This window comes from Propithecus coquereli, unplaced genomic scaffold (assembly GCF_000956105.1).
Source record: "Propithecus coquereli isolate 6110/MARCELLA unplaced genomic scaffold, Pcoq_1.0 Scaffold501, whole genome shotgun sequence".
Classification (NCBI taxonomy): Eukaryota; Metazoa; Chordata; class Mammalia; order Primates; family Indriidae; genus Propithecus; species Propithecus coquereli.
Genome location: NW_012150853.1, coordinates 406,981 through 427,892, shown reverse-complemented (window position 1 = coordinate 427,892; position 20,912 = coordinate 406,981). Strand labels below are relative to the sequence as shown.

Here is a 20,912-nt window from a genome sequence, read left to right as displayed (position 1 = left end):
GGCCAGGCCTCCCTGTAGGCTTCTGCTCTTGCTGCACGCTTCAGTTCTGTGTGTACACCTCTGACGTTCAGCAGTAGCCTCAATGGTGGTCAGTGCCTGGCCCACGGCTCTGGTTGGCTGCAGCCTGTTTGGGGACAATGATCAGGTCTCATTATGTCCCTGCCACCCCCATCTCTGGAGTGGCCACTTGGCCAAAGTTCCCATCCACATATGGGAAGCTGGAGCCACAGCCTACTGCACCGTTTCCGCTCTGGGATCTGTGAGTTACTTTTTTAGGCTGTGGTTTGGTGAAAGGAACCAACACATTAACGATTTTTTTCCCCAGAAGCCACTGAATAATTCTTTTCGGCGTGTTTTCGCCTTCCTGTTGAGTGGAGGGCATAATCAGTGCCACCCAGTGGTAGGGGTGTACCCAGGAGTCTCTGATGGCCTGTCCTGGCAGTGCTGTGCCTGCTGGCCATCCGCACACGTTTCCACCCCACCCCTGGAGCAGCAGCTTCAATGCCGTGGGTGTCCCTTGAGTCTGATCTAGAGTGTAAGAGAGCGTGTCCCTGATAAACTGTGAGATCTCCCTGTTCTCAGTGACCCTAGTTGGGCTTTGGCCCCTCCAGCAACCTTGTGTCCCCCCCCTACCCTTATTCCCATCCCCTCAGTCTGCTAGTCCCTGAAGCCTTTAACCAAATGGGAGTGGTACAGAAAGCCTTCTCCTGGTATCTTAGGGCAACAGGACAAGGGCTACTCGTGTGTCCAGCTGCCCTGTACTCTCCTGGCGCTGAGAGGTGGGTCCATGCAGTTACCAGCCCCTGCCTGCCCTGCCTAGGGCTGGAGCCAGGGCAGTTTGGTGTGCGTGGAGGACTCTGGGATCAGGTGGGGTGGGGTGGTTCAAGATCGGAGGAGGGGATGCGAGGTGGGGCCCGAGGCCCCGCACCTCGTGTAGGGTGGTCAGGGGGCTGACCTGGGGCGGGGCGGTGGCCTCTGTGCCCTATCCCTGCTCTGCGCAGTATTTATTGCTAAATTATTGTCCAGGAGGGGCAGCACTGGGCCTGGCCCCCCGGGTATTTATTGCTGTACATAGTGTATGTTTGTGATATATAAGGTTTTCTTTATTTTGTATATGATCAATAAACACCTTTTAAAAAGACTGGCAGGTGCTTCTTTGGGCAGCGCGGCGGGCGGGGCGGGGTCAGCGCGCGCATGCGCCCGCGCGCGGCCTGCTGGGCGAGGCGGAAGCGGAAGCACGGGTCTCCCCTGGGAGCGATGGCAGCCGGGGGTCTGAGCCGCTCGGAGCGCAAGGCGGCGGAGCGGGTCCGGAGGCTGCGGGAAGAGCAGCAGCGGGAGCGCCTCCGCCAGGTACGCCCCGCGCGGCCGCCCGCCCGCTCCCCGCCGCCGCCGCCACTCACCGCCCGCCCGCCCGCAGGTGTCGCGCATCCTGAGGAAGGCGGCGGCGGAGCGCAGCGCCGAGGAGGGCCGGCTGCTGGCCGAGAGCGAGGACCTGGTGACGGAGCTGCAGGGCCGGAGCCGGCGGCGCGAGGGCCTGAAGCGGCGGCTGCAGGAGGCGAGTCCCGCGGGGCGCGGCTGGGAGCCCTCCGTCCGGGGTGGGCGCCCGGCCGCGGGGGAGGTGACCAGTCCCGGCGTCTCGGCAGGTGTGCGACGACCCGGAGGAGCTGCGCAGGAAAGTCCGGGAGCTGGCCGGCGCCGTCCGCAACGCCAAATATCTGGTCGTCTACACTGGCGCGGGGATCAGCACGGTAGGGAGGGAGCCGTGGACGCCCGCGCGCACTCCCTCGAGTCCCGGGCGGGCCCGAACCGCCCAGGGGCGGGCGTGGGGCGCCCCCTTCTGGGGGACCGGCCCAGGACGGAGTGCCATGCCCCAGCTGGGTAACGACGGAATCGCAAAACTCACCTTTAGTTTTTCCCTTAGAGAAACACGAAGTGACTCAACTCAAAATTTAACTGATATAAACACTTTTAAAATGCCTGACCTCTATATCACAGCGAGTTAGAGGCAGAAAAAGAACAGGAATACAAGCTGGCTGCTTGCAGGCTCCTCCTCACTTGAAATCAGGGCCTGCCAGTCGATTGACCGCAGACGAGGTGGGCAGAACTCAGCCCAGAACTGTCTACTGATTCCCCATTCATTGTGTTCTGTTCATCTGAAGGAAGATAAGCAGAAAGTGAGACTGTTAAGAATCCGAATACACCAGGTAAAAGAGAGAATTGCATCGTTTTTTTCCGTTTTGTGTTTTGTTTTTTTTATAGAGACAGGGTCTCGATCTGTGGCCCGGGCTGGAGTGCAGTGACGCCATCATAGCTCACTGCAGCCTGGAACTCCTGGGCTCACGTGATCGATCTTCCTGGCTCAGCCTCCCTGCATTATTTTGAGACCTTTCACTGGGAAGGTATCCTGGGCTGTGGGACATCAGTGTCTTTGAGAGTGGGACTGGCACATTGTCCATCTAATCCGATGGGCAAGTGTGGAGTCTTAGGCATGTGTAGGCCCAGCAGAGCTGAACACCAAGTGATCTGCATACTCAGGAAGCCCTTAGGTGACGATAATCAGGCATGTGAGCAAATACCCATGACGTAAGGCTGACTATGCTGGGGTCTCGGAAACAGAAATCCAGATGCACACTGTTGTCTCAGAGCTAGGAAACCCATGGGAGGCTGGGGGGATTTGCGGGAGGTGGCCTTGAAGGAATGATGACGTGTACAGCTGAAGGTGGGGGGCCAGGCACTCCAAACAAAGGTAACAGCAGAGGCACAAGAGCGACAATGTGTGAGGTGAGTTCACTGCTCCAATTCATAGATAACCTGGAGCTCTAGCCTTTGGGTGTCTTCCCTCCACGGCCACATGTGCACATCCAGTCACGCAGTTATGTAACAGCAGCAATGTCACTTCTTACAGAGCTTCCAGGGGCAGCTGACAGCCACATGCCCCTAATCAGTTTGATCTGAATGTTACTATTTGAGGTTCCCCTCTTGAATGCGACAGAACCAGTGATCAGGGTGGGCATTTTTCTGAGTTTAAGCAGCAGTGAAGGGACACGACTTCCCCAGAAGGGAACACAAGTCTCTGATTCTGGCATACCTTCTGTTTTTTTCCTCTCGGCATCATTTTGTTTCACTGGATGGGAAACTTGGCAAATTAGATGTTTATCTCATCTGGAGCAGTTGTCTTACCTTTGTTAAGATTGAGTGGGAGGCAGTGCGTTTGGCGGTCCCGTGGATCTGTCTCTTGCTTCAACAGTGTTTGGATGGAACAGACCCCGGGGGCTCCCTTAAAAATGCAAAAAGATTGAGCAGGAATTACTCAGCATTGGGATGTAAGAATTTGGGCAAAGCAGTGCCCCAACCTGGAGATTCGCCCTTTGCTAAACATCTGAGCACTGGGCCAGGTCCTGGGGCCATGCACGTACCTGACCAGCTCCCCACAGTGTGGGGGACACACGTAGTCACGGAGCCCAGGTCTGCTCAGTGCTAGAGAGGCTCCCGGAGCGAGGGCAGGGCGCTGCTGAGCCTGGAGGGCTGAGTTGGGCCGGGTGGGAAGGGGAGTCCAGGCAGAATGAAGGAGCCCTGCTGGGGGATGCTCCATCTGGGGTCAGGCAGCTCAGCCTGTGGAACAAAGAAGCCGGCCTGTGGGCCAGCCTGTGGTGTGGCGGGAGAAACTGGCTCCCTGTTTGTGGGAATTTAGCCAGTACCTACAGTGATGCCTTTTTACTTGGCTTACCTTTTTTCTGAACATGCAGGCAGCCTCTATTCCAGATTACCGGGGCCCTAATGGAGTCTGGACGCTGCTTCAGAAAGGGAGGAGTGTCAGGTGAGCAGGCCAAGTGCAGCCTTCCTGAGCAGGTGGGGAGGGGCGGTGTGGGTCTGAGTGTGCAGCTGTCCTCATCCTCACACTCCCTCCCACCCGCAGTGCTGCCGACCTGAGTGAGGCCGAGCCAACCCTCACACACATGAGCATTGCCCGTTTGCACGAGCAGAAACTGGTAAGACCCCAGTGTGGCTGACATACTTGCTGGGTCTGGGCACAAGAGGTCTGGAGCGCCGCCTTGGTACCCAAGTAGACTGCTGTGTCTCCTTTGTTCCTGCTGGTTTTCCCCCAAATGAACACCCATCGAGCAGGCTGGACTCCTGGTTTGGTCCTCCCATGCTTCCTGTCAGGAAAAAAGGGCAGCCTTTCCTCCAAACCAGTCTGTCCAGGGAAGCAGCCCTTCCTCCAAACCAGTCTGTCCAGGGCCAGCCTCGGCCCAGAGCAGCTGGTGGCCTTTCTCTTCGTGGACCTCGGGAGCCAGAAGGCAGGCCGGTAGGAAATCTCTGGAGACCCTCCACTGAACACCTTTACCCAAGAGGGTAGGGGGTAGGTCTGCCTGGGCCCTCAGGGACCTGAAACACATTGAGCGAAGGGAGCATGAGCTGGGCCAGTGCCAACGCTTGCCCTCCCAGCAGCTGCCAGTGCGGCAGGGCTGAGGGGAGGACACAGCCCTCCCGAGTCCTGCTGGTCAGGCCTGCTGTGTGCTTTACCTTCCCAGGCTTTCCGCGGGGTCCTGGTGTCAGCAGCTCTCACTGGGCTGGGCTCAGAGTGGTCTCACTGCCGCCCTGACTACCCTCGTGACGGGTGCCCTGTCCTGCGTTCCAGGTGCAGCACGTGGTGTCCCAGAACTGTGACGGGCTCCACCTGAGGAGTGGGCTGCCGCGCACGGCCATCTCGGAGCTCCACGGGAACATGTACATTGAAGTGAGCAGTCCTGCGGGGACCCGGGGCCTGGCGGGCAGGCGGGTCCACTCACGTGCTCTCTTGCCCTCAGGTCTGCACCTCCTGCATCCCCAACAGGGAGTACGTGCGGGTATTTGATGTGACGGAGCGCACTGCCCTCCACAGACACCAGACAGGCCGGGCCTGCCACAAGTGCGGGACCCAGCTGCGGGACACCATTGTGCACTTTGGGGAGAGGGGGACGTTGGGGCAGCCCCTGAACTGGGAGGCGGCAACCGAAGCTGCCAGCAAAGCAGACACGATCCTGTGTTTAGGGTCCAGCTTGAAGGTACGTGCTGACAACACCGTGAACGAGCAGAGTGAGCAGGTTTCTGCCCCTGCCTGCCCAGAGCTGTCCAGCTCAGCATCAGACCCAGCCTTCTCTTAGGACCATGTTCTCTGTGTGTGTGTGCTGTGTCTGTCCATGTCTGCAGGTTCTAAAGAAATATCCACGCCTCTGGTGCATGACCAAGCCCCCTAGCCGGCGGCCCAAACTCTACATTGTGAACTTGCAGGTAACTCAGCTGCCCAGAGCTGTGTCCTTAGACCTGGGCCTTAGAACAAGGAGCCAGAGAGACGTCCTACATGCACCACGGAGGCCTGAGACTGGCCCAGGAGGTTGTGTGGGGAGGACTGACTGAGCCTACAGGGGCCAAGGCTGACCAGGTGTTACCCTCACTCACCCTTCCACATCCACAGTGGACCCCAAAGGATGACTGGGCTGCCCTGAAGCTTCACGGGAAGTGTGATGATGTCATGCGGCTCCTCATGGACGAGCTGGGCCTGGAGATCCCCCTCTACAGCAGGTGAGTGGGCCCAGCACATCACCCCACTTCCTGGCACCTCTGTGTGGTGGGCCTTGTCTGTCTTCTCTTGTGAGCTGAGCGTGGAGGAAGCTCCGAGGTGTTCCCAGCAGTATCTGAGGTGTGACTGAATCGTGGTGGTCTCCAGAGGCGAGACTCTGCGTGGGCACACTCCTGCCTGGGCCGATGTGGCGTGCAGAAGCCCTGTGGGAGAGGGGTTCTGCCCACTGACCTCTCAGAGAAGCCTGGTGGGAAGGTGCCTCGAGAGGACCGGCAGCTTTGGTCAGACAGAATCTCAGTGCACTTGGTTTTGGGAGTTGGCATATTTTGGGGAAGCTTAAACTGTGCCGTAATACAGAATTTGTGATAATTTAGACTTGGTGTGTGTATTGAGTAAAAAGTTTACACTTTCTTTCTCTGTGAATTTTCAGGGTCTTATAGGGGAAATCAGTAACTTCTTTTAATCAAAGGGTTCAAGAAATTAAGGATCCCTTCACCTTCTGGGCCTGGCAATTCTTGTATGTTATGTTTGTGGTGTTCTGTAATGTGGGCCTATCGTGTACTGTATTTTTTTGTTTTTTACATTAACTTAGCTCATTTTCTTTATTGGTGCTTATCTGTATCCTAAGTTATAATATGTGGTTCTGCATCTCAGTCAGACACATGGTTTGTTCATGGTGTCGTCTGTAGGCCGTGCCTCCCTAGTCAGCTGGGAAGGGGAGAGGGTCTGATCCACATGCCCCCGGCCGTACGTGTGAAAGGTGGGGCCCAGAGTTATTAGTGACTCATCCCTGGACACAGCGGCGGCCCTGGGGCCGCTGCTGCCCCACCCTGTTTGTGCACGGCCACTCAATGGCAGACCAGGGCTCTGAGTTCTGAGGAGACCAAGCCGGTGAGGGTGCTGACCTTTTTACCGCCCAAGGAGATGGCCTCTCCTGCAGCTGTTCTGCAGCTGGGTAACAGTGGAGCCACCAACCAGAGCCCAGCCACGGTTAAGGCATGGGAGGGTGGGGTGGGGAGGCAGGGGACCTCAGACAGCTTTCCCGTGCTGGGGCGGGTTGTGACTGCGAGAGGCACCCAGCCTTGCCTGACACAGCTTTCCCTTTTTGGTAGGTGGCAGGATCCCATCTTCTCCCTGGCAACTCCCCTGCGCGCTGGCGAAGAAGGCAGCCACAGTCGGAAGTCGCTGTGCAGAAGCAGAGAGGAAGCCGCGCCCGGGGACTGTGGTCCCCCACTTAGCTCAGCCCCCATCCTAGGGGGCTGGTTTGGCAGGGGCTGCACCAAACGCACAAAAAGGAAGAAGGTGACGTAACCTGGTGCTTGATGAAGAACAGTTGGCACTTTGCAGATGGACAGAACTCTTATTCAGGAGCCAGTGTCACGGTGAAGGCTGGGTTGTCCCTACGGGGTCCAGCAAGACGACCTCTTGTGGTGACATATTCACCGTGACATGTGTAACCATCTGTCCTTGAGGGGAGCCCCCTTGCACTGCTGTGGCTGTCCCTGATACAGCCTCATCCAGGACACCTGCTCCTCGGCCTCTATGTAAGAGGTGGCAGTGACGCCATTCAGCGGAGCTCGGGTTATTTCAGACCTGGCTGGCAGAGAGGAAGTCACGACTGCCTTACCTCACTGGCCAGGCTAGTCTCAGGGCCTCATCCTATTTCTACTACTTCTTACTAAAACGTGTTACTTTGTAGAAGCCTTTTTCTGTATTGGGTATGCGGCAGAGGGGTGCTTCCGAGCCTTGCGCTAAGCAGACCTTTTTATTCCTATTAAACATCTCTGCACCGTCTTCCCGTGTTCCTGGGCTCGCTTCCGTGGGCGGGCTCGCTGGGCGCCAGTCCCAGGCTGGGCAGGCAGCGTGGGCCTTGCCTAAAAAAGTCTCTTGGCTAGGGCGGCGCCCTGTGACGGTAAAGGCTCACTAAGCAGGCAGCGGCGGGGCCACCTCGCGCGGTGCTGCCAGGTATGGGGTCAGGTGTGAGCAGGAGGGGGCCAGGGACGGGGCCTGCTGGCGGCCGAGAGTGAAAGGGCACTGAGCCCACCCCCGGCGGTGCTGCGGCAGGGGGCGGGGCCTTGGGCGGGGCCGGGTGAAAGCGGCTGAGCCCAATCCGCGGTGCTCCCCGGCCTCCCTGCTGCCAGGTGTGGGGCCCGGTGTGAGCAGGAGGGGGCCGTGGGTGGGACCTGTGGGCGGTGCAGGGTGAAAGCGGCTGAGCCCACCCCGCGGTGATGCTCCGCCTCCCTCCCCTGAGTCTAAGCAGGGGGCGGTGCCCGTGGGCGGGGCCCGGCCCGGAGGTGCACGCCATTGGCCGCTAGGGGCGGGGCTCCGGTAGGGCGGTGCACGCCGTTGGCCGCGCGCGGCGGGGCGGGGCGGGGTCTTCACGGGCAGGGGCGGGGCGGCGCACGCCATTGGCCACGCGCGGCGGGTGAGGCCCGCGTGACGGCGGCGGCGCGTGCGCGGGGCGGGGTGGCAGCCGGGCGCTCGGAGTCTCCGGGGGCTGCCTGCGGTGCCGCGCCGCCGCTGCGTGGCCATGATCCGGAACGGGCGCGGGGCGGCGGGCGGCGCGGAGCGGCCGGGCCCGGGGGATAGGCGCCCCGTGAGGGTGTGGTGCGACGGCTGGTGAGCGCGGGCGGGCGGGGCGCCGGGGCCGGTGTCCTTCCGGGGCTGCGCCGGCGGTTGCGGGGACCGGCCCGCGCCTGGGTGGCGTCGCGCGCCCGGCCCGGCGGGTCTGGCGCCCGGGGCAGAGTCCCAGCGCGGCCTGCCGGTTAGCCCTGGCGGGGGGCTCGGGAGCGGGGATGTCCTGGCCGCTGCGCTTTCCGCGGGCTCCCGGGCCCGCCGCAGCCGGGCTGGGTCGGGGCGGAACGCCGGCGGTCTCTCTGGCCAGGCAGGCAGGGCGGCGTTTTAAGGCAAGTTTGGGGCTGTCAACAAGTAGAAGAAAGACTGACCTTTGCTGGTAACTCGCTGCCTGCGGTGCTTTCACGTGCTTTACTCCGTGGGAGTGGGGAGAGACAGCCCCTACCTGGGTGGCGCAGGGCTTGCGAGGCGACCAGGCAGGCCCTGTGCTTCTCTGTGCCTCAGTCACCTCAGGGAGAAGGAGCGGCTTTTTGTCAGTGGACTCTGACCTTGGCTCTGGCTGCGCTCCCGTTCACCGTGGGCCGTAGGCTAGAGTGACTAGACCCAGTGCCACCCCGTTCTGTGCTCTGCTTCCCTTGGCCCAGCCTCTGACCCCTGCTCCCCCCAGCAGCCTGTCCTGTGGGCACCCTGCTGTCTGCCAGGGCCCCAGGCGCTGTGGCGGGGGTGGTGAGTGGCCACTCTAGGAGGAGGCAGTGGGCACTGAGTAGAACAGCTCTGTCCATGCGTGGGGCTGCCCCAGGTCACCTGGTCCCCCGACTCGCTGGAGAAGCAGGGACGGCTTCATTTACTCACAGAAGCAGAAGCGAGGGCCAGGTCCACAGGGAGGCTTGGGGTTGTTCTGGGCACAGGGAGGCAGCCCCAGGGCCTGGTGGTACAGGGTTGGTACAGCCTTGGGCTTGGGTGTTCACCAGACAGGATTTTCGGATAAAAGCTTAGAGCCAGGTGACAATGAAGTGCTTATTCGCCAGAGAGCTAAGCCTCCTTGAGTTTCAGCGGCCAAGAGGGAGTGGGAAACGGGATTTTCAAAGCCAGTTATTCTCAGGCCCTTGTTGTTTGTTTGGATTTTTTGTTTCATGTTAGCGCCAGGGACTGTCCCCTTGTCTCAGGGTAGTGCAGACTCTAACCCTGCCCCCAGAATTAACTTTAAAGTTTGAAGTGACTTTGCCCACAGTAGTTTGTGTTTGCAGAGGGGAAACATCAAGGCAGAGCACAATCCGCAGTGTGGGATGAGTCTGTTCCATGCACCCGCTGGCCTTCTGGACCCAGCAGGCCTTGTCCCTGAGCCCACCACCCTTGCTAGATCTGACACCGGCAATGTGGGGAGCTGAGCACCTATTGCCTTTCTGAAAGCCCAGCTGGGTTACAGGGAGCTGTTCCCAGCGGCAGCTTCTCTGGGAGGCTTCCTAAGGAGTCCTCGGTTGAAGCAAAGCTGTGCCACCAACCCCAGCCCCACACAGGGCCACCTGGTCTCCACCCTCCTCAGCATACAGACTAGCCATTCTGTCTGTCTCCACAGCTATGACATGGTGCATTACGGCCACTCAAACCAGCTGCGCCAGGCACGGGCCATGGGCGACTACCTTATTGTGGGTGTGCACACTGATGGTAAGGTGTGGGGCCGCCTTGCCCATCCACTGCCCCCATAGCCCAGCTGGGGGCCACATCTGTCGACCAAAAGCCTGAGGACCCTGGGAGCGGGCAGGTCAGGCTCCACCCACCCCCATCTGAGGATGGTCCGAGGAAGCCTTTCTCGTCTTGCACCTGCTGTCCTGAGCTAGAGGAGGAGGGGGCTGGTGGAGTCCATGGTTGTGTCCCCCACTTCCTACCACCCCGACCTGGCTCCCGAGGCCTCAGGAAGGGAGTGCCACTCATCAGAAGGAGCCCCTGGTTTTGCTGAGACCCCCACTGGATGAGGGAGCCGTCCAGCTGTACAGCAGCGGGTCTCCAGGACCCGTGCTGGCCACGCGGGCGGAGCAGCGGTCCTGCCATTGTGGGCTGAGGGCTCCTGAGAGACGTGCTGCCCACCAAAAGCTCTCACGCGTGGTCACAGCGTGGTGCTGGGAAGGGGCTCCTACAGAAGGGGTCAGGCGAGCTGGTGTCACTGTCTTGTCCTCTTCCTTTTCTTTGGCCCTAGAGGAGATCTCCAAGCACAAGGGGCCCCCAGTGTTCACCCAGGAGGAGAGGTACAAGATGGTGCAGGCCATCAAGTGGGTGGACGAGGTGGTGCCTGCAGCTCCCTACGTCACCACGCTGGAGACGCTGGACAAGTACAACTGCGACTTCTGTGTTCACGGCAGTGAGTGGGCAGGGGCTGGGGGCTGCGGGGCCTGGGGAAGCCAGGCGGGCTCAGGATCAGACGCGACCTCCGAGCCCTTTGGTGCTTCCCCAGAGACAGGCACATGTACACTGGGTCTCGCTGGGGACCTTGAGGGTCCTGGGCCCCTGAGGTTTTCACGGCTTTGGGTTAAGAATCCTTGTTCTTGTCCGTATCACTGCTTAGATGACATCACTCTAACTGTAGATGGCCGGGACACCTACGAGGAGGTGAAGCAGGCTGGGAGGTACAGGTGAGTCCTCACATGACCCTGCCGTTCAAGCGCAGGGCTTGGGGTTCCCTCCCAGCTTTCTTTGCTGGTTCCCAGTGGCCCATGAGGGCAGCGTCTGGGCCCAGGACTAGTGTTTCTCATGGCCACGACTGGGAACCGGAGAGAGGGAGGTGCCGTCATAGTGTGGGGTCCCCACCTGTGGCCCCGGGGCTCCAGAGCAGTGCTGTGCTGGGGTGACCTTCGAGGTCGGGCTGTCCTGCGGTAACCACAGGCCTTGAGCAACTCTTGAATGGCTGGTGCCACAGGGCGCTGACTGTTTATCTTAATTAACTTCAACTTAAAGAACCACGTGGCTGGTGGCTCCTACAGGGGATGGTGCAGCCTGGAGTGCCCTTCGCGGGCACAGCACAGCCAAGCAGGACCTGGGCATGAGGGCAGCCAGGGGCAGGTGGAAGAAGGGGGACCAGAGCCACCACCCCAGTCTAGCCTGCCCACCCACACCGCACACTTGGGGTCTCTTCTGTGCTCTTGTCAATCCCTCAGTCATGGAAAGCACAGTGGCCCCCCACGTCTTGGTCTAGGTTTTCTGCTGTGGCCAAGACAGAGCAGCCATGGGTTTTGCCCTGAGCAAGACTGCCAGTGTCCCTAGGTCGTGTTAGTTGGAGGCCAAGCCTCAGGAATGTGTCCCAATCCAATGCCACCTCTGTCCCCCAGGGAATGCAAGCGCACACAGGGAGTGTCCACCACAGACCTTGTGGGCCGCATGCTGCTGGTGACCAAGGCCCATCACAGCAGCCAGGTGAGGGGGGGCACTGAATCCCTGAGGTCCCGGGTGGAGGGTGCTGTGGGGAGGGAGGGAGCCCCTCTCTGCCTCCTCGGGGCCATCGTGCCCACCCTCCCTTCCCCTGCCTGCTCCTGGCTTGGCCACGTCTGAAGGGCAAGGCCCCTCAGCCCCGCTCTGCCCCTGTGCAGGAGATGTCCTCTGAGTACCGGGAGTACGCGGACAGTTTCGGCAAGGTGAGCGTGGCCCGTCTGCCCACCCCCAGGCACAGAGCTGCTGCTCGGCTGCCGTGGGGCCTCTTCCCCAGCCGCCCCGGCCACCCTTGGGCAAAGCCTAGCCCAGAGCCTCAGCCTCCGCTCTCCCTTCCTGGCGATGACCAGGTACTGACCGCCAGGCTGAGCCAGCTGGTGGATGCTGGGAGGGAGGGCAGGCAAGAGCTGGCTTTGGCTGGCCAGTCACAGCAGCCGCTACTGGAGGCAGAACAAGGACTGCCACGGACAGGTGGCCTCTAACCAAGCGGCCTGGCCCTTTCTCCCTTTGTAGCCCCCTCACCCGACATCTGCCGGGAACACACTTTCCTCAGAAGGCTTCTCCCAGGTGACCAGTCAGCGGCCTCAGGGTGCTGGGTGCCCCCGAGAGCTGTGTCTGCCGGCCACAGGGCTCTGCGCCTCCTCCCGGTGGTCCTTCGCCGGGCTGAGGTCATGTTGCTGCGGTGCCTGCTGTGGCCACAGGCTGGTGCCACGGTCCTGCCTGCTGCCTGGCCTGGCAGTAATGTGTCCCCTGCCCCTTCCTGGGACGGCAAGGGCCGCCGGGTTGCTGGCAGGCTCTGCAGGGGATTTGCAGCCCTGGCCTGCAGAGCAGCTGCAGCAGCTCCCAGGGCAGGCGGATGGGTGGGCACAGGCAGCCCAGGCTCAAGAGTGGCCCTGGGGCAGGGGCCAGGTGAGGCCTGGTAGGCCTCTGCTGGTGACCAGCTCCTCTCTTGGCTTACAGTGCCCTGGGGGGCGGAACCCTTGGACGGGGGTGTCCCAGTTTCTGCAGACATCGCAGAAGATCATCCAGTTTGCTTCTGGGAAGGAGCCGCAGCCAGGGGAGACAGTCATCTATGTGGCTGGCGCCTTCGACTTGTTCCGTATCCTCTGACCTCTGCTGCTTCACACCCACGCCACATGGGGCAGGACCTGGGCACCTCAGGGCTCCCCGACCGGGCTGGGATACAGGGGAGCAGCCATCAGCAAGGAGCAGGGTGGCGAGGCTGGTGGGCGTGAGCTGTCCTAGAAACCAGAGCACCTGGCTCCTGCAGGCTCTGCCCCCAACCCCGTCTGCGATGTTGCTTCTTGACCTGGGTGCAGACATCGGGCACGTGGACTTCCTGGAGAAGGTGCACAGGCTGGCAGACAGGCCCTACGTCATCGCGGGCTTGCACTTCGATCAGGTCACTGTCCCGTGCCACTCCCTCCCCTGGCGCCCTGGGTGGCTGGTGGGCTGTAGAGGCCCTCAAGGGGCTCCTGCCCTGGTGCTGGCACCGGCGGTCTCTGGAGGAACGAGGCCCCAGGTGCCTGGTGAAAACAAAGGAGACCCTGGGGCATGAGCTTGGGCTGTTAGGACCCAGGGTTGTCCTGCCCAGGGTGTCCCCAGGAGAGTGGTCACCTTTCCCGCCTTGCCACAAGGGACAGCTAAGAGGGCGCGTGCCCGCTTACTGTGGTCCTTGAGCTGAGCCCCCTCGCTCCGCCCCAGGAGGTGAATCACTACAAGGGGAAGAACTACCCCATCATGAACCTGCACGAGCGCACCCTGAGCGTGCTGGCCTGCCGGGTGAGCGCCCCACAGCCAGCCCTGGACGTAGGGGGTGGGGGTGTCCCCCGTCCCCCAGCGACTCCTTCCAGGGTCTCCCCGAGCCAGGGCACAGCGCTGCCCGGCAGCCCCTGTTGGGTCAGGCGGAAGAGGGGTGGTCGGGCCTCACCGAGGAGGCTGCCAGCCCAACGCTCTGCCCGTGTCCCCGCTCACGTGACCCTGAAGGCCTCAGCCCTGCGTCCGGGGCCATCTCCCAGCACCCTCTGGCCTGGCTTGCCAGGAGCGGGGACCAAGCAAGACGCCGTGCTCACTGTCCCCACAGTATGTGTCGGAAGTGGTGATCGGGGCCCCATACGCAGTCACATCAGAGCTCCTGAGCCACTTCAAGGTGAGGCTGGGGGAGGGCTGGGAGTGTCATGCAGCTGCCCCCAGGCAGGGCTCAGGAGGTACCTGGGCTGCGGAGGGGCAGGGCCAGCCCCCCAGGCCTCCCCTGGGGAGGGCACCTGACCCCCACTCCTCCTTCAGGTGGACCTGGTATGTCACGGGAAGACAGAGATCGTGCCTGACAGGGATGGCTCTGACCCGTACCAGGTGGGTTGTGCTGGCCCTCGCTGGGCGCAGGGGCTGCCATTTGGCACTTTCCAGGCATGTAATGCCCCCTAATGCCTGCCTGGAAAGTGGCACAGTGACCACTGTGCTCTGACTGCCTCGTGGGGTGAGGCGGCAGGAGCTGTTGCACCCATGGGCCCCGGGTGCTGGTCTCCCTCTGGGGCAGGGAAGCTGGGCTAGTCTCTGCGAGGTCGGGGGCGACCTCATCTCCCCCCTCCGGGCCTTCAGGAGCCCAAGAGAAGAGGCATCTTCTGTCAGATTGACAGCGGCAGTGACCTTACCACGGACCTCATTGTCCAGAGGATTATCAAGAACAGGTGAGGCCGGGCATGGTGGCGCATGCCTGTGGTCCCAGCACTCTGGGAGGCTGAGGCGGGAGGATCACTTGAGCCCAGGAGTTGGAGGCTGCAGTGAGCTATGATGACGCCACTGCGCTCCAGCCCAGGAGACAGCAAGACTGTCTCAAAAAAAAACCGGTGAGATGGGGGGTGCGTGTGTGACACCTTGCTGAGCTCATCCAGCCTGGCCCCCCAGGTTAGAGTATGAGGCACGAAACCAGAAGAAAGAAGCCAAGGAGCTGGCCTTCCTGGAGGCCATGAGACAGCAGGAGGTGCAGCCCTCAGCGGAGAACGATGGCAGCTTTTGACCTGGGGCTCAGTCGTGGAGAGCCCGCAGCCGGCCCGCCCTGCCTGCCCTGCTTCTGTGCATTGGGGTTTGGCGCTCACGGTTCTTAAGGAAGCTGCAGTGCCACCTCTCTAATTGTCCTGGCTAGGGGGACACTGGGGTTGGCAGGGACTCGGCCTCCCACCTGCCTGCAAGGTGCCTGTTTCGCTGCAGGTGCTCAGCCCTTACCGCTAAGCTGCTCAGAGAGGGCATCTGGCAGAGGGGAGCAGCCCAGCACACAGGACGGGCAGCGGCGGCCTGCACGTCTGTTTGCTTGCGTTCTCCATTCTACCGCCTGCCCACCCAGCTTTGGCGGGAGGTCCAGTGCAGAGGGCTTCAGGGAGTAGTGACCCAGGGGCGCCCCCTTCTCAGGGTGCAGCCCATGCCACCTCCCAAGTGGGTGCCCTCTGCCCCGTGGCTTGTCCCAGCGCTAGAAGCCCTACTCCCTGGCCAGCTCTGCTGCTCTCCACACGGGCTGCTCAGTCCTGCACCTCACTGGCCGCTGTCAACCTCTTCGGTACAACCTAATAAAGCCCGGTGGGCAGTGCTGTGTCAGGCCCCGCCCTGCTGGGAAGGATCAGGGACCCCCGTGCATCCCTGCTCCCACCATGCACCGGCAGGGAGGAAGACGGCGGGCAGCCTGGTGGCCAGTGGGCCCCCAGGCCCCACCCCCGTGCTGCCTCGGGCTGCCCCCAACCGCAGGGGACACTAGAAGAGGGATGGGCGGGAGCCCAGTTGGCAGATGGGGGGCTTGCCCCTGCAGCCCCTCTGTGGAGCCACCAAATCTCCATCTCCTGCAGCCAAGTCAGGGCCCCCTTGGCGCCGTGGGGAGCCCGCAGAGCTCTCATGGCAGCCTCGTGGTGTCTGGGGAGGCGATAGACTGGTTGGTCTTGGTGTGTTCACTGTGAGGACTGGGACAGTAAATTTTTTCAGCCCAACCCCCCTTCCCTCCAGGAAGGCTTCTGCCCTGAACCTGCTGAGCCATAGGGGCCAGCACCCCTGCAGCTCAGCCCCAGGGGCCTGCCCTTCCCTTCCCCTTCTTTCAATTCCGCTGTCTGAGGTCTGCCTCGTCCTGCGCAGGAGCCGCGTGCGTGCCAGCCCGGGGCCTCCGCCTGCTGTCCCAGCCCCAGCCCCACTGGGCCCCACCTTCAGGAGCAGAGTGGTGGCGGCACTCCCACGCTCAGACCCCCGGACGGGGGGCTCCCCTGTAGACTTACACGGACGAGGGCACAGAAGCCAGCTGGCCGCTGGACGAGGGGGAGGGCAGAGGTGGGACTGGGCACTATGTCCTCAGCAGCAGGTGGGGCCCAGGTCAGTGCCCCAGAGACGCGCATGCAGGTGAGGTGAGAACCCACCCATGGCCCTGGGCAGGGGGCGGTCATGTCCAGCCACAGGTGCCCCACAGGCTCAGGATTCCTTCCCTGCACCCTCGCACTGAGCCCAGCCGGAGGCTCCGTTCATGCTCTGAAGGAGACTAAAGTCAGCTTCTGAGCGTTTGGTTTGGAGACCTGGAAGCCCCCGAGTGTGGGGTGGGAACCTACCTGCCAAGTTTGCCTGAGTGGTGTAGGGGGAGGGCAGGCCAGGGCTCCCGCAGGTGGAACCAGGGTTGTGCCCAGCTTGGTGGGTGGGTCTGGTGGCCCAAGCCACCCTGGTGTGGTCCTCTTGTCCCCTCCACGACTCCCCTGCCATCCCTCCAGCAAACCTCACTCCTGGGCCGGCTTTACTTATTTATTCATTTAGCCATTTACTGTGGGTGGGTGGTGTAGGACAGTAGTATTTGGGGGGCCATCCCGTGCAGGAAAGGGTCTGGGGGACCCCCAGCGGGACAGTGGCGTCAGGGGGGTGGGCAGCGGGGGCCAGGCGAGGTCCTGGCGTCAGGTGGGGGGCTCAGGCCCCGCGGCAGTCGGCTGCGCGCAGCGACAGGAAGACGTCCGCCTTGCACTGGAAGGTCCCGCGGCCGTCGGGGAGTCGCTCGCAGCTCCGCAAGTTTGGGGTGACGTCCTTGACACACACGGCCTGGGGTGGGCGTGAGGAGGCTAAGGGGGCCGCCTGCGTCCCCACCCCGAGACCCCCGGCCCGAGGCTCGTCCGCGCCTGCGCCCCAAGCTGCACTCACGAGGCTCCGCAGGCTGGGGCGCAGCTCCGGGACGGTGGCGGCAGCGGCCAGGGGTGTCCCCCCGACGGAGGGCTCGGAGCGCCGCGCGTACGGGGACCTGCGGAAGCCGGACAGCAGCCCCGCGGCCCGGCCCACCGAGTAGTAGCTGGGTCCGGCCGCCTGCTTGTACCACGCGCGGCCGGGCGGCGCCAGCAGCAGGCACAGCGCCAGGGTGGCAGCCGCCAGCGTCGCGGGCCGGGCCATGGGGACGCGGGCAAGGGGCGTCGGGGCTTGGAGCGGCCGCCGCCTGCGCCGCGCCTTATATCTTTGGCGGGGCGGGGCGGAGGTGCGGGGGGCGGAGATGCAGGAGGAACAGGCTGGGGGTGCGCGCAGAGGACCTGTCGTGCCTCCCCGTCCCAGGGGAGAAGCTGCGCCCGTCCGCGCCCGCAGGCGCAGGGGAGGCTGGAGCCCGCCAGGGGTCTGGCGCTGGTGGGAGCGCGGCGCCCCCTCCCGCGCCCCGGCCCGCCGGCCGTTGCTTCAGGCCTTGCTTGGGCTGCGGGGGAGCAGGGTTAGTGGGCATGAGTCCCCAGCCAGCCGGAGGGTGCACCAGCCCTGGGAGTCTCCCCGCCCGCAGGAGTGCCCGGCGGTCCTGAGGCTGGAGAGAGCCCAGGGAGCGACTTCTCCCACCCTAAAGGGGAACAGACCTCAGGGCCCAGGGCTTTTTGATAAAGTCCACAGGAGGGTATGGGGCCGTCATGTTTCGTGCCCATGGTGGGTGTTCTGCTAACAGGGCTGCTACCATCCGGGTCTTCTAGGAGGGCTGTGAGGCCAGGTCCCAGCCTCAGGCAAACCAGACCTAGAGACCATAGGCTGCAGGTCCCTGGCCTGGGATGTGGAAGCGCCCGCCCTGCCCAGCTCTGCTCTGGGGCAGGGTGGCCCGGGAGCCTCTGTGTTTGTGTGCACCTTGAGCCTTCTCTCCATTCACTCAGCAAACAGCCCAAACGCTCTGGTCACAAAGGGAAGGAGATGCTGCCCAGCGGGAGGTCAGGTACCTCCAGCCAAGGCCCTGGAGGAGAACAGGACACAGTCCTGCATCAAGGGAAATGGAGCTCGTGGGGGTGCTCCCGGGCGACAGTAGTGGGGAGGCCCAGGAGCTCTGTGCCCACCTGGGGAGGGTGGCTGAGGGACAGCCTCGGGCAGAGGCTCCAGGGCTGGGGAATCCCAGGTCCACATGGCCTTCGGGTGGCCACGTGTCCAGCTCCAGAAGAACAGAGGACCCCGCTGGAACCCAGGAATCCCAGAATTTAAGGAATCCAAGTGGCTGGGAAGCTGAGGGAGGCTGTGTGGCCACACCAGAGTTAAGAGGTGAGCCTGGCGCCTCAAAGCACACAGTCCTTGTGGGCACTTCTGTCACGTGGGGAGAGGTTCCAGAGAGAGGACGAAGTTTCAGCATACTCCCTTGGAGAAGTTCCTCAGGAGCGTGCAGGGCACTTGAGAGAGGGGAGGCGGCAGGAACAGGCCAGGATGCACGTGACGCCCAGACCTTGCGGGGGCTGACCCCAATAAGTCCTTGGAACCCCAGTCAGGGAAAGCTCTGGAAGCTCCAAATCCATAGATCTCACCCCCCTCTGCAGCCCTGGGAGGCCACACCCATCTGCGAGGCGCAGTCTTACCTTCTGAGGTGCGGGTCCCCTGGGTTCCAGGGGGCAGGTGCCAGTGCCCAGATCCAGAGTCACTGTGGATGGACAAGGGGCTTCGCAGTCCGGCCTGCACTAGCGAGATGTAACAGTGCTTGCAGAGCTGGCAGGAGCCAGCCCTCCCCTGGGGTGGCACTAAGTATCAAGCTTACTTGGTGGCCCCCAATTTCATGCTTTCCAAACATGCTGGTCACAATGCGTCTTCCTTTAGATGCTGTTGTCCCTGGTGCCTGTCTTTCTGGGCGAGGGGCAGGTGACCTTCGTGTTCGGTGAGGGCCTCCTCTCCTTTGGGCAGGCTGACAAAGCTCAAAGCTCACAGCCAACTCAGTGCCACACAGGTGCCTGGGAGGCTCCGCCCCTCCCAGGCGACGCCTGGTCTATTTCCCAAAGTGCTGTGAGGACAGGGACGATGAGTAGAAGTGGCTGCAGTGGCACGGGGCACTGATCCCTAGGGCTGCTGGGGACACAGCCCTGGCAGTCTGCATCCAGAAGCTGCCGGAGACCCCCAGGGCTGGGGCTGCTGCGCCCCTTGTGGCCACCACCCCCCCTGTGGCCACCACCCCTCAGGAGTTGTGGGGAACAGAGGTGCCCAAAGGAGCCTCCCGAAGGCCATCCTCCTCTGACACACATCCTGATGAAAGGACATAGATCGGCCCCTACACTGGGGAGGCCCAGCCCCGACTAGGATCTACCTTCAGTCCAAGCGAGGGATAAGGGACAGAGAGAACAGATGGCCCTGGCAGCCTCGGGTACCCGGCCTCCTCAGTGTGACCAGAGCCTGCTCAGGGACAGCTGCCTTCTGCCAGGAGACACCAGGAGCAGCGGCTGCCAGCTGTGCCCAGCCAGGGTCCCACAGAACTGGCCTGAAGGAGGGTCCTTGGGCCCCAGCTGGGCGTCCATCAGGGGAGAGGGCACAAACACACCCCAGGGCCTTTGCCCAGACAGGCCCTGCCCCAGGCCCCACTGTCTGGTCCTCCCAGAGTTGTGACTCAGGGTTTGAGGCACTGAGATGTTTATTCATGAGTTTTCATATAAACACACACTCAGAGGCCTCCGGCAAGGTTCCAGTAGTTTAATGAGTTTTACTTATTGGATGAAAGTATCAACATTGTGATGGAAAACAGATGCAGCTCCAGTCCTTTTTCCAACCCTGTCACAGGTCCCCTGGGGGCCTGTCCCCAGCAGAGACCACAGCCACTGGTCCCGTCCGGAAGACCATGGGACCGGGTCTCAGGATGCCACATGAGGTGAGGGGCAGGCGCCCTCACTCCTTGAACTTCCACTCCTGGCGGCACATGGGGCAGTGCTGCTGGGCCTGCTGCGCGTGCAGCCACTTGAGGATGCAGTGCATATGGAAGCAGTGGGAGCACTGGCCCCACACCAGCGGGCAGTCGTCGCCGGGCACCTTACCTGCGGGGCAGGAGGGGACAGCTGAGCGAGGGCTGGCCACACAGAACACGTGACAAGCCAGGCAGGGATGGAGGCACAGGGACCCCAAAATAGCAGATGGGGTGCCAGAGCCTCTTTTGTTTCAGAGGAGACAGAAACCCAGACCGGTACCCACGCAGTTACCCGACCAGCCTGCCTTCACGCAAACACGCGGTGCCAAGGGCTTTGAGAGACGAGGCCTCACCCAGGCGCCACAGCGGTCGTCTCCCCCGGCCTCGGCAAGTGACGCTCAGGCAGGGCCCAGGGGCCTCCTCTGAGTCCGCGTCAGGAAGGAGCAGCTCTGGCCTGGCCCACCAGATGTCCCTGTGTCATCCCACCTGCAGACCCCTGATCTGTGATGCTGTGGTCGAGGCACCAAGGAGACACCCATCTGGGTGGTCAGTTAGTCTCTTGATCAAGGGCAGGAGGGGTGGGGCCCTGGGACAGGATCCAGTGCACTACAAGGGCGTGGGGACACTGTGGTGTTCACAGGCTGGTCCCAAAGGGCCCTGCCAGCAGCACGGCACTGCCTTCCATCTTGGTCCTGTCTGTAGCCTGGCCCGCCTCCAAGGCCAGGCTGCAGGGTTTGACCCCTGTGCCTAGAAATACTCTCCCTGTGCCTTGGAGAGGGCCTGGTGCAGAGAAGGACGCTCCATATCACCCACAAGCAAGAGAAACGAGCGTCCCTGATTTCGAAGAACCTGGAAAACCTAATGGAACAGCTGGTGCCAGCAGAGCACAGCAACTCCCCCTGGACCCAGCTCCCACGTTGGGGTCCTCATGCCTACTTCCAGCCCCTTCTAAGACCCCTCTCCCTGCCAGGGCCTTTCCAGCCTCAGCAGAACTCTGTGTGAAATCACATCTTTCTGGCCGGGCGTGGGGCTCACGCCTATAATCCCAGCACTCTGGGAGGCTAAGGCGGGAGGATTGCTTGAGCTCAGGAGTTTGAGACCAACCTGAGCAAGAGTGAGACCCCGTCTCTACTAAAAATAGAAAGAAATTGGCCAAACAACTAAAAATAGAAAAATTAGCCGGGCATGGTGGCGCATGCCTGTAGTCCCAGCTACTCGGGAGGCTGAAGCAGGAGGATCGCTTGAGCCCAGGAGTCT

General features: G+C 62.2%; 4 protein-coding genes and 1 long non-coding RNA gene across 14 annotated transcripts in view; 2 read left to right on the top strand and 3 right to left on the bottom strand.

The window, feature by feature from the left end:
• Positions 1-1,200: 1,200 nt before the first annotated feature.
• On the top strand, positions 1,201-7,238 carry SIRT7 (sirtuin 7). Its single transcript, XM_012656418.1, has 10 exons — positions 1,201-1,350; positions 1,418-1,555; positions 1,644-1,748; positions 3,747-3,817; positions 3,917-3,989; positions 4,640-4,738; positions 4,809-5,045; positions 5,191-5,271; positions 5,456-5,562; positions 6,673-7,238. The coding sequence occupies exons 1-10, from the start codon at positions 1,258-1,260 to the stop codon at positions 6,869-6,871; spliced, it is 1,203 nt and encodes a 400-aa protein (XP_012511872.1). The 5' UTR covers positions 1,201-1,257; the 3' UTR covers positions 6,872-7,238.
• LOC105820029 lies at positions 2,331-4,643 on the bottom strand. 4 transcript variants are annotated; one of them, XR_001137991.1, is made up of 4 exons: positions 4,016-4,643; positions 3,728-3,841; positions 3,417-3,612; positions 2,331-3,277 (listed from the first exon to the last, which is right to left on the bottom strand). It is a non-coding gene; the product is annotated as an uncharacterized LOC105820029 (long non-coding RNA). The 4 variants fall into 4 exon arrangements; XR_001137990.1 differs by having other exon boundaries at positions 2,331-3,612; positions 4,016-4,386; positions 4,525-4,643; XR_001137989.1 differs by having other exon boundaries at positions 2,331-3,612.
• Positions 7,239-7,967: 729 nt separating the features above from the next.
• On the top strand, positions 7,968-15,185 carry PCYT2 (phosphate cytidylyltransferase 2, ethanolamine). Of its 3 annotated transcripts, XM_012656416.1 has the most exons (15): positions 7,968-8,179; positions 9,711-9,799; positions 10,329-10,490; positions 10,695-10,761; positions 11,455-11,539; positions 11,713-11,757; positions 12,065-12,118; positions 12,512-12,650; positions 12,871-12,953; positions 13,256-13,333; positions 13,635-13,700; positions 13,838-13,903; positions 14,150-14,238; positions 14,456-14,574; positions 14,759-15,185. In XM_012656416.1, the coding sequence occupies exons 1-14, from the start codon at positions 8,091-8,093 to the stop codon at positions 14,565-14,567; spliced, it is 1,224 nt and encodes a 407-aa protein (XP_012511870.1). In that variant the 5' UTR covers positions 7,968-8,090; the 3' UTR covers positions 14,568-14,574; positions 14,759-15,185. The 3 variants fall into 3 exon arrangements, with proteins under 3 accessions (XP_012511870.1, XP_012511869.1, XP_012511871.1); XM_012656415.1 differs by having other exon boundaries at positions 14,456-15,184; XM_012656417.1 differs by lacking the exon at positions 12,065-12,118 and having other exon boundaries at positions 14,456-15,184.
• Positions 15,186-16,467: 1,282 nt separating this feature from the next.
• Positions 16,468-16,948, bottom strand: NPB (neuropeptide B). Its single transcript, XM_012656414.1, has 2 exons — positions 16,700-16,948; positions 16,468-16,600 (listed from the first exon to the last, which is right to left on the bottom strand). The coding sequence occupies exons 1-2, from the start codon at positions 16,940-16,942 to the stop codon at positions 16,472-16,474; spliced, it is 372 nt and encodes a 123-aa protein (XP_012511868.1). The 5' UTR covers positions 16,943-16,948; the 3' UTR covers positions 16,468-16,471.
• A 2,484-nt stretch (positions 16,949-19,432) lies between these two features.
• Positions 19,433-20,912, bottom strand: part of ANAPC11 (anaphase promoting complex subunit 11) — a 5,038-nt gene continuing 3,558 nt past the window's right edge. For all 5 annotated transcript variants that reach the window (XM_012656413.1, XM_012656410.1, XM_012656408.1 and 2 more), the window contains exon 3: positions 19,433-19,785. In XM_012656413.1, the coding sequence (XP_012511867.1) occupies positions 19,640-19,785 (146 nt within the window). In that variant the 3' untranslated portion in view covers positions 19,433-19,639. The remainder of the gene's footprint in view (positions 19,786-20,912) is intronic.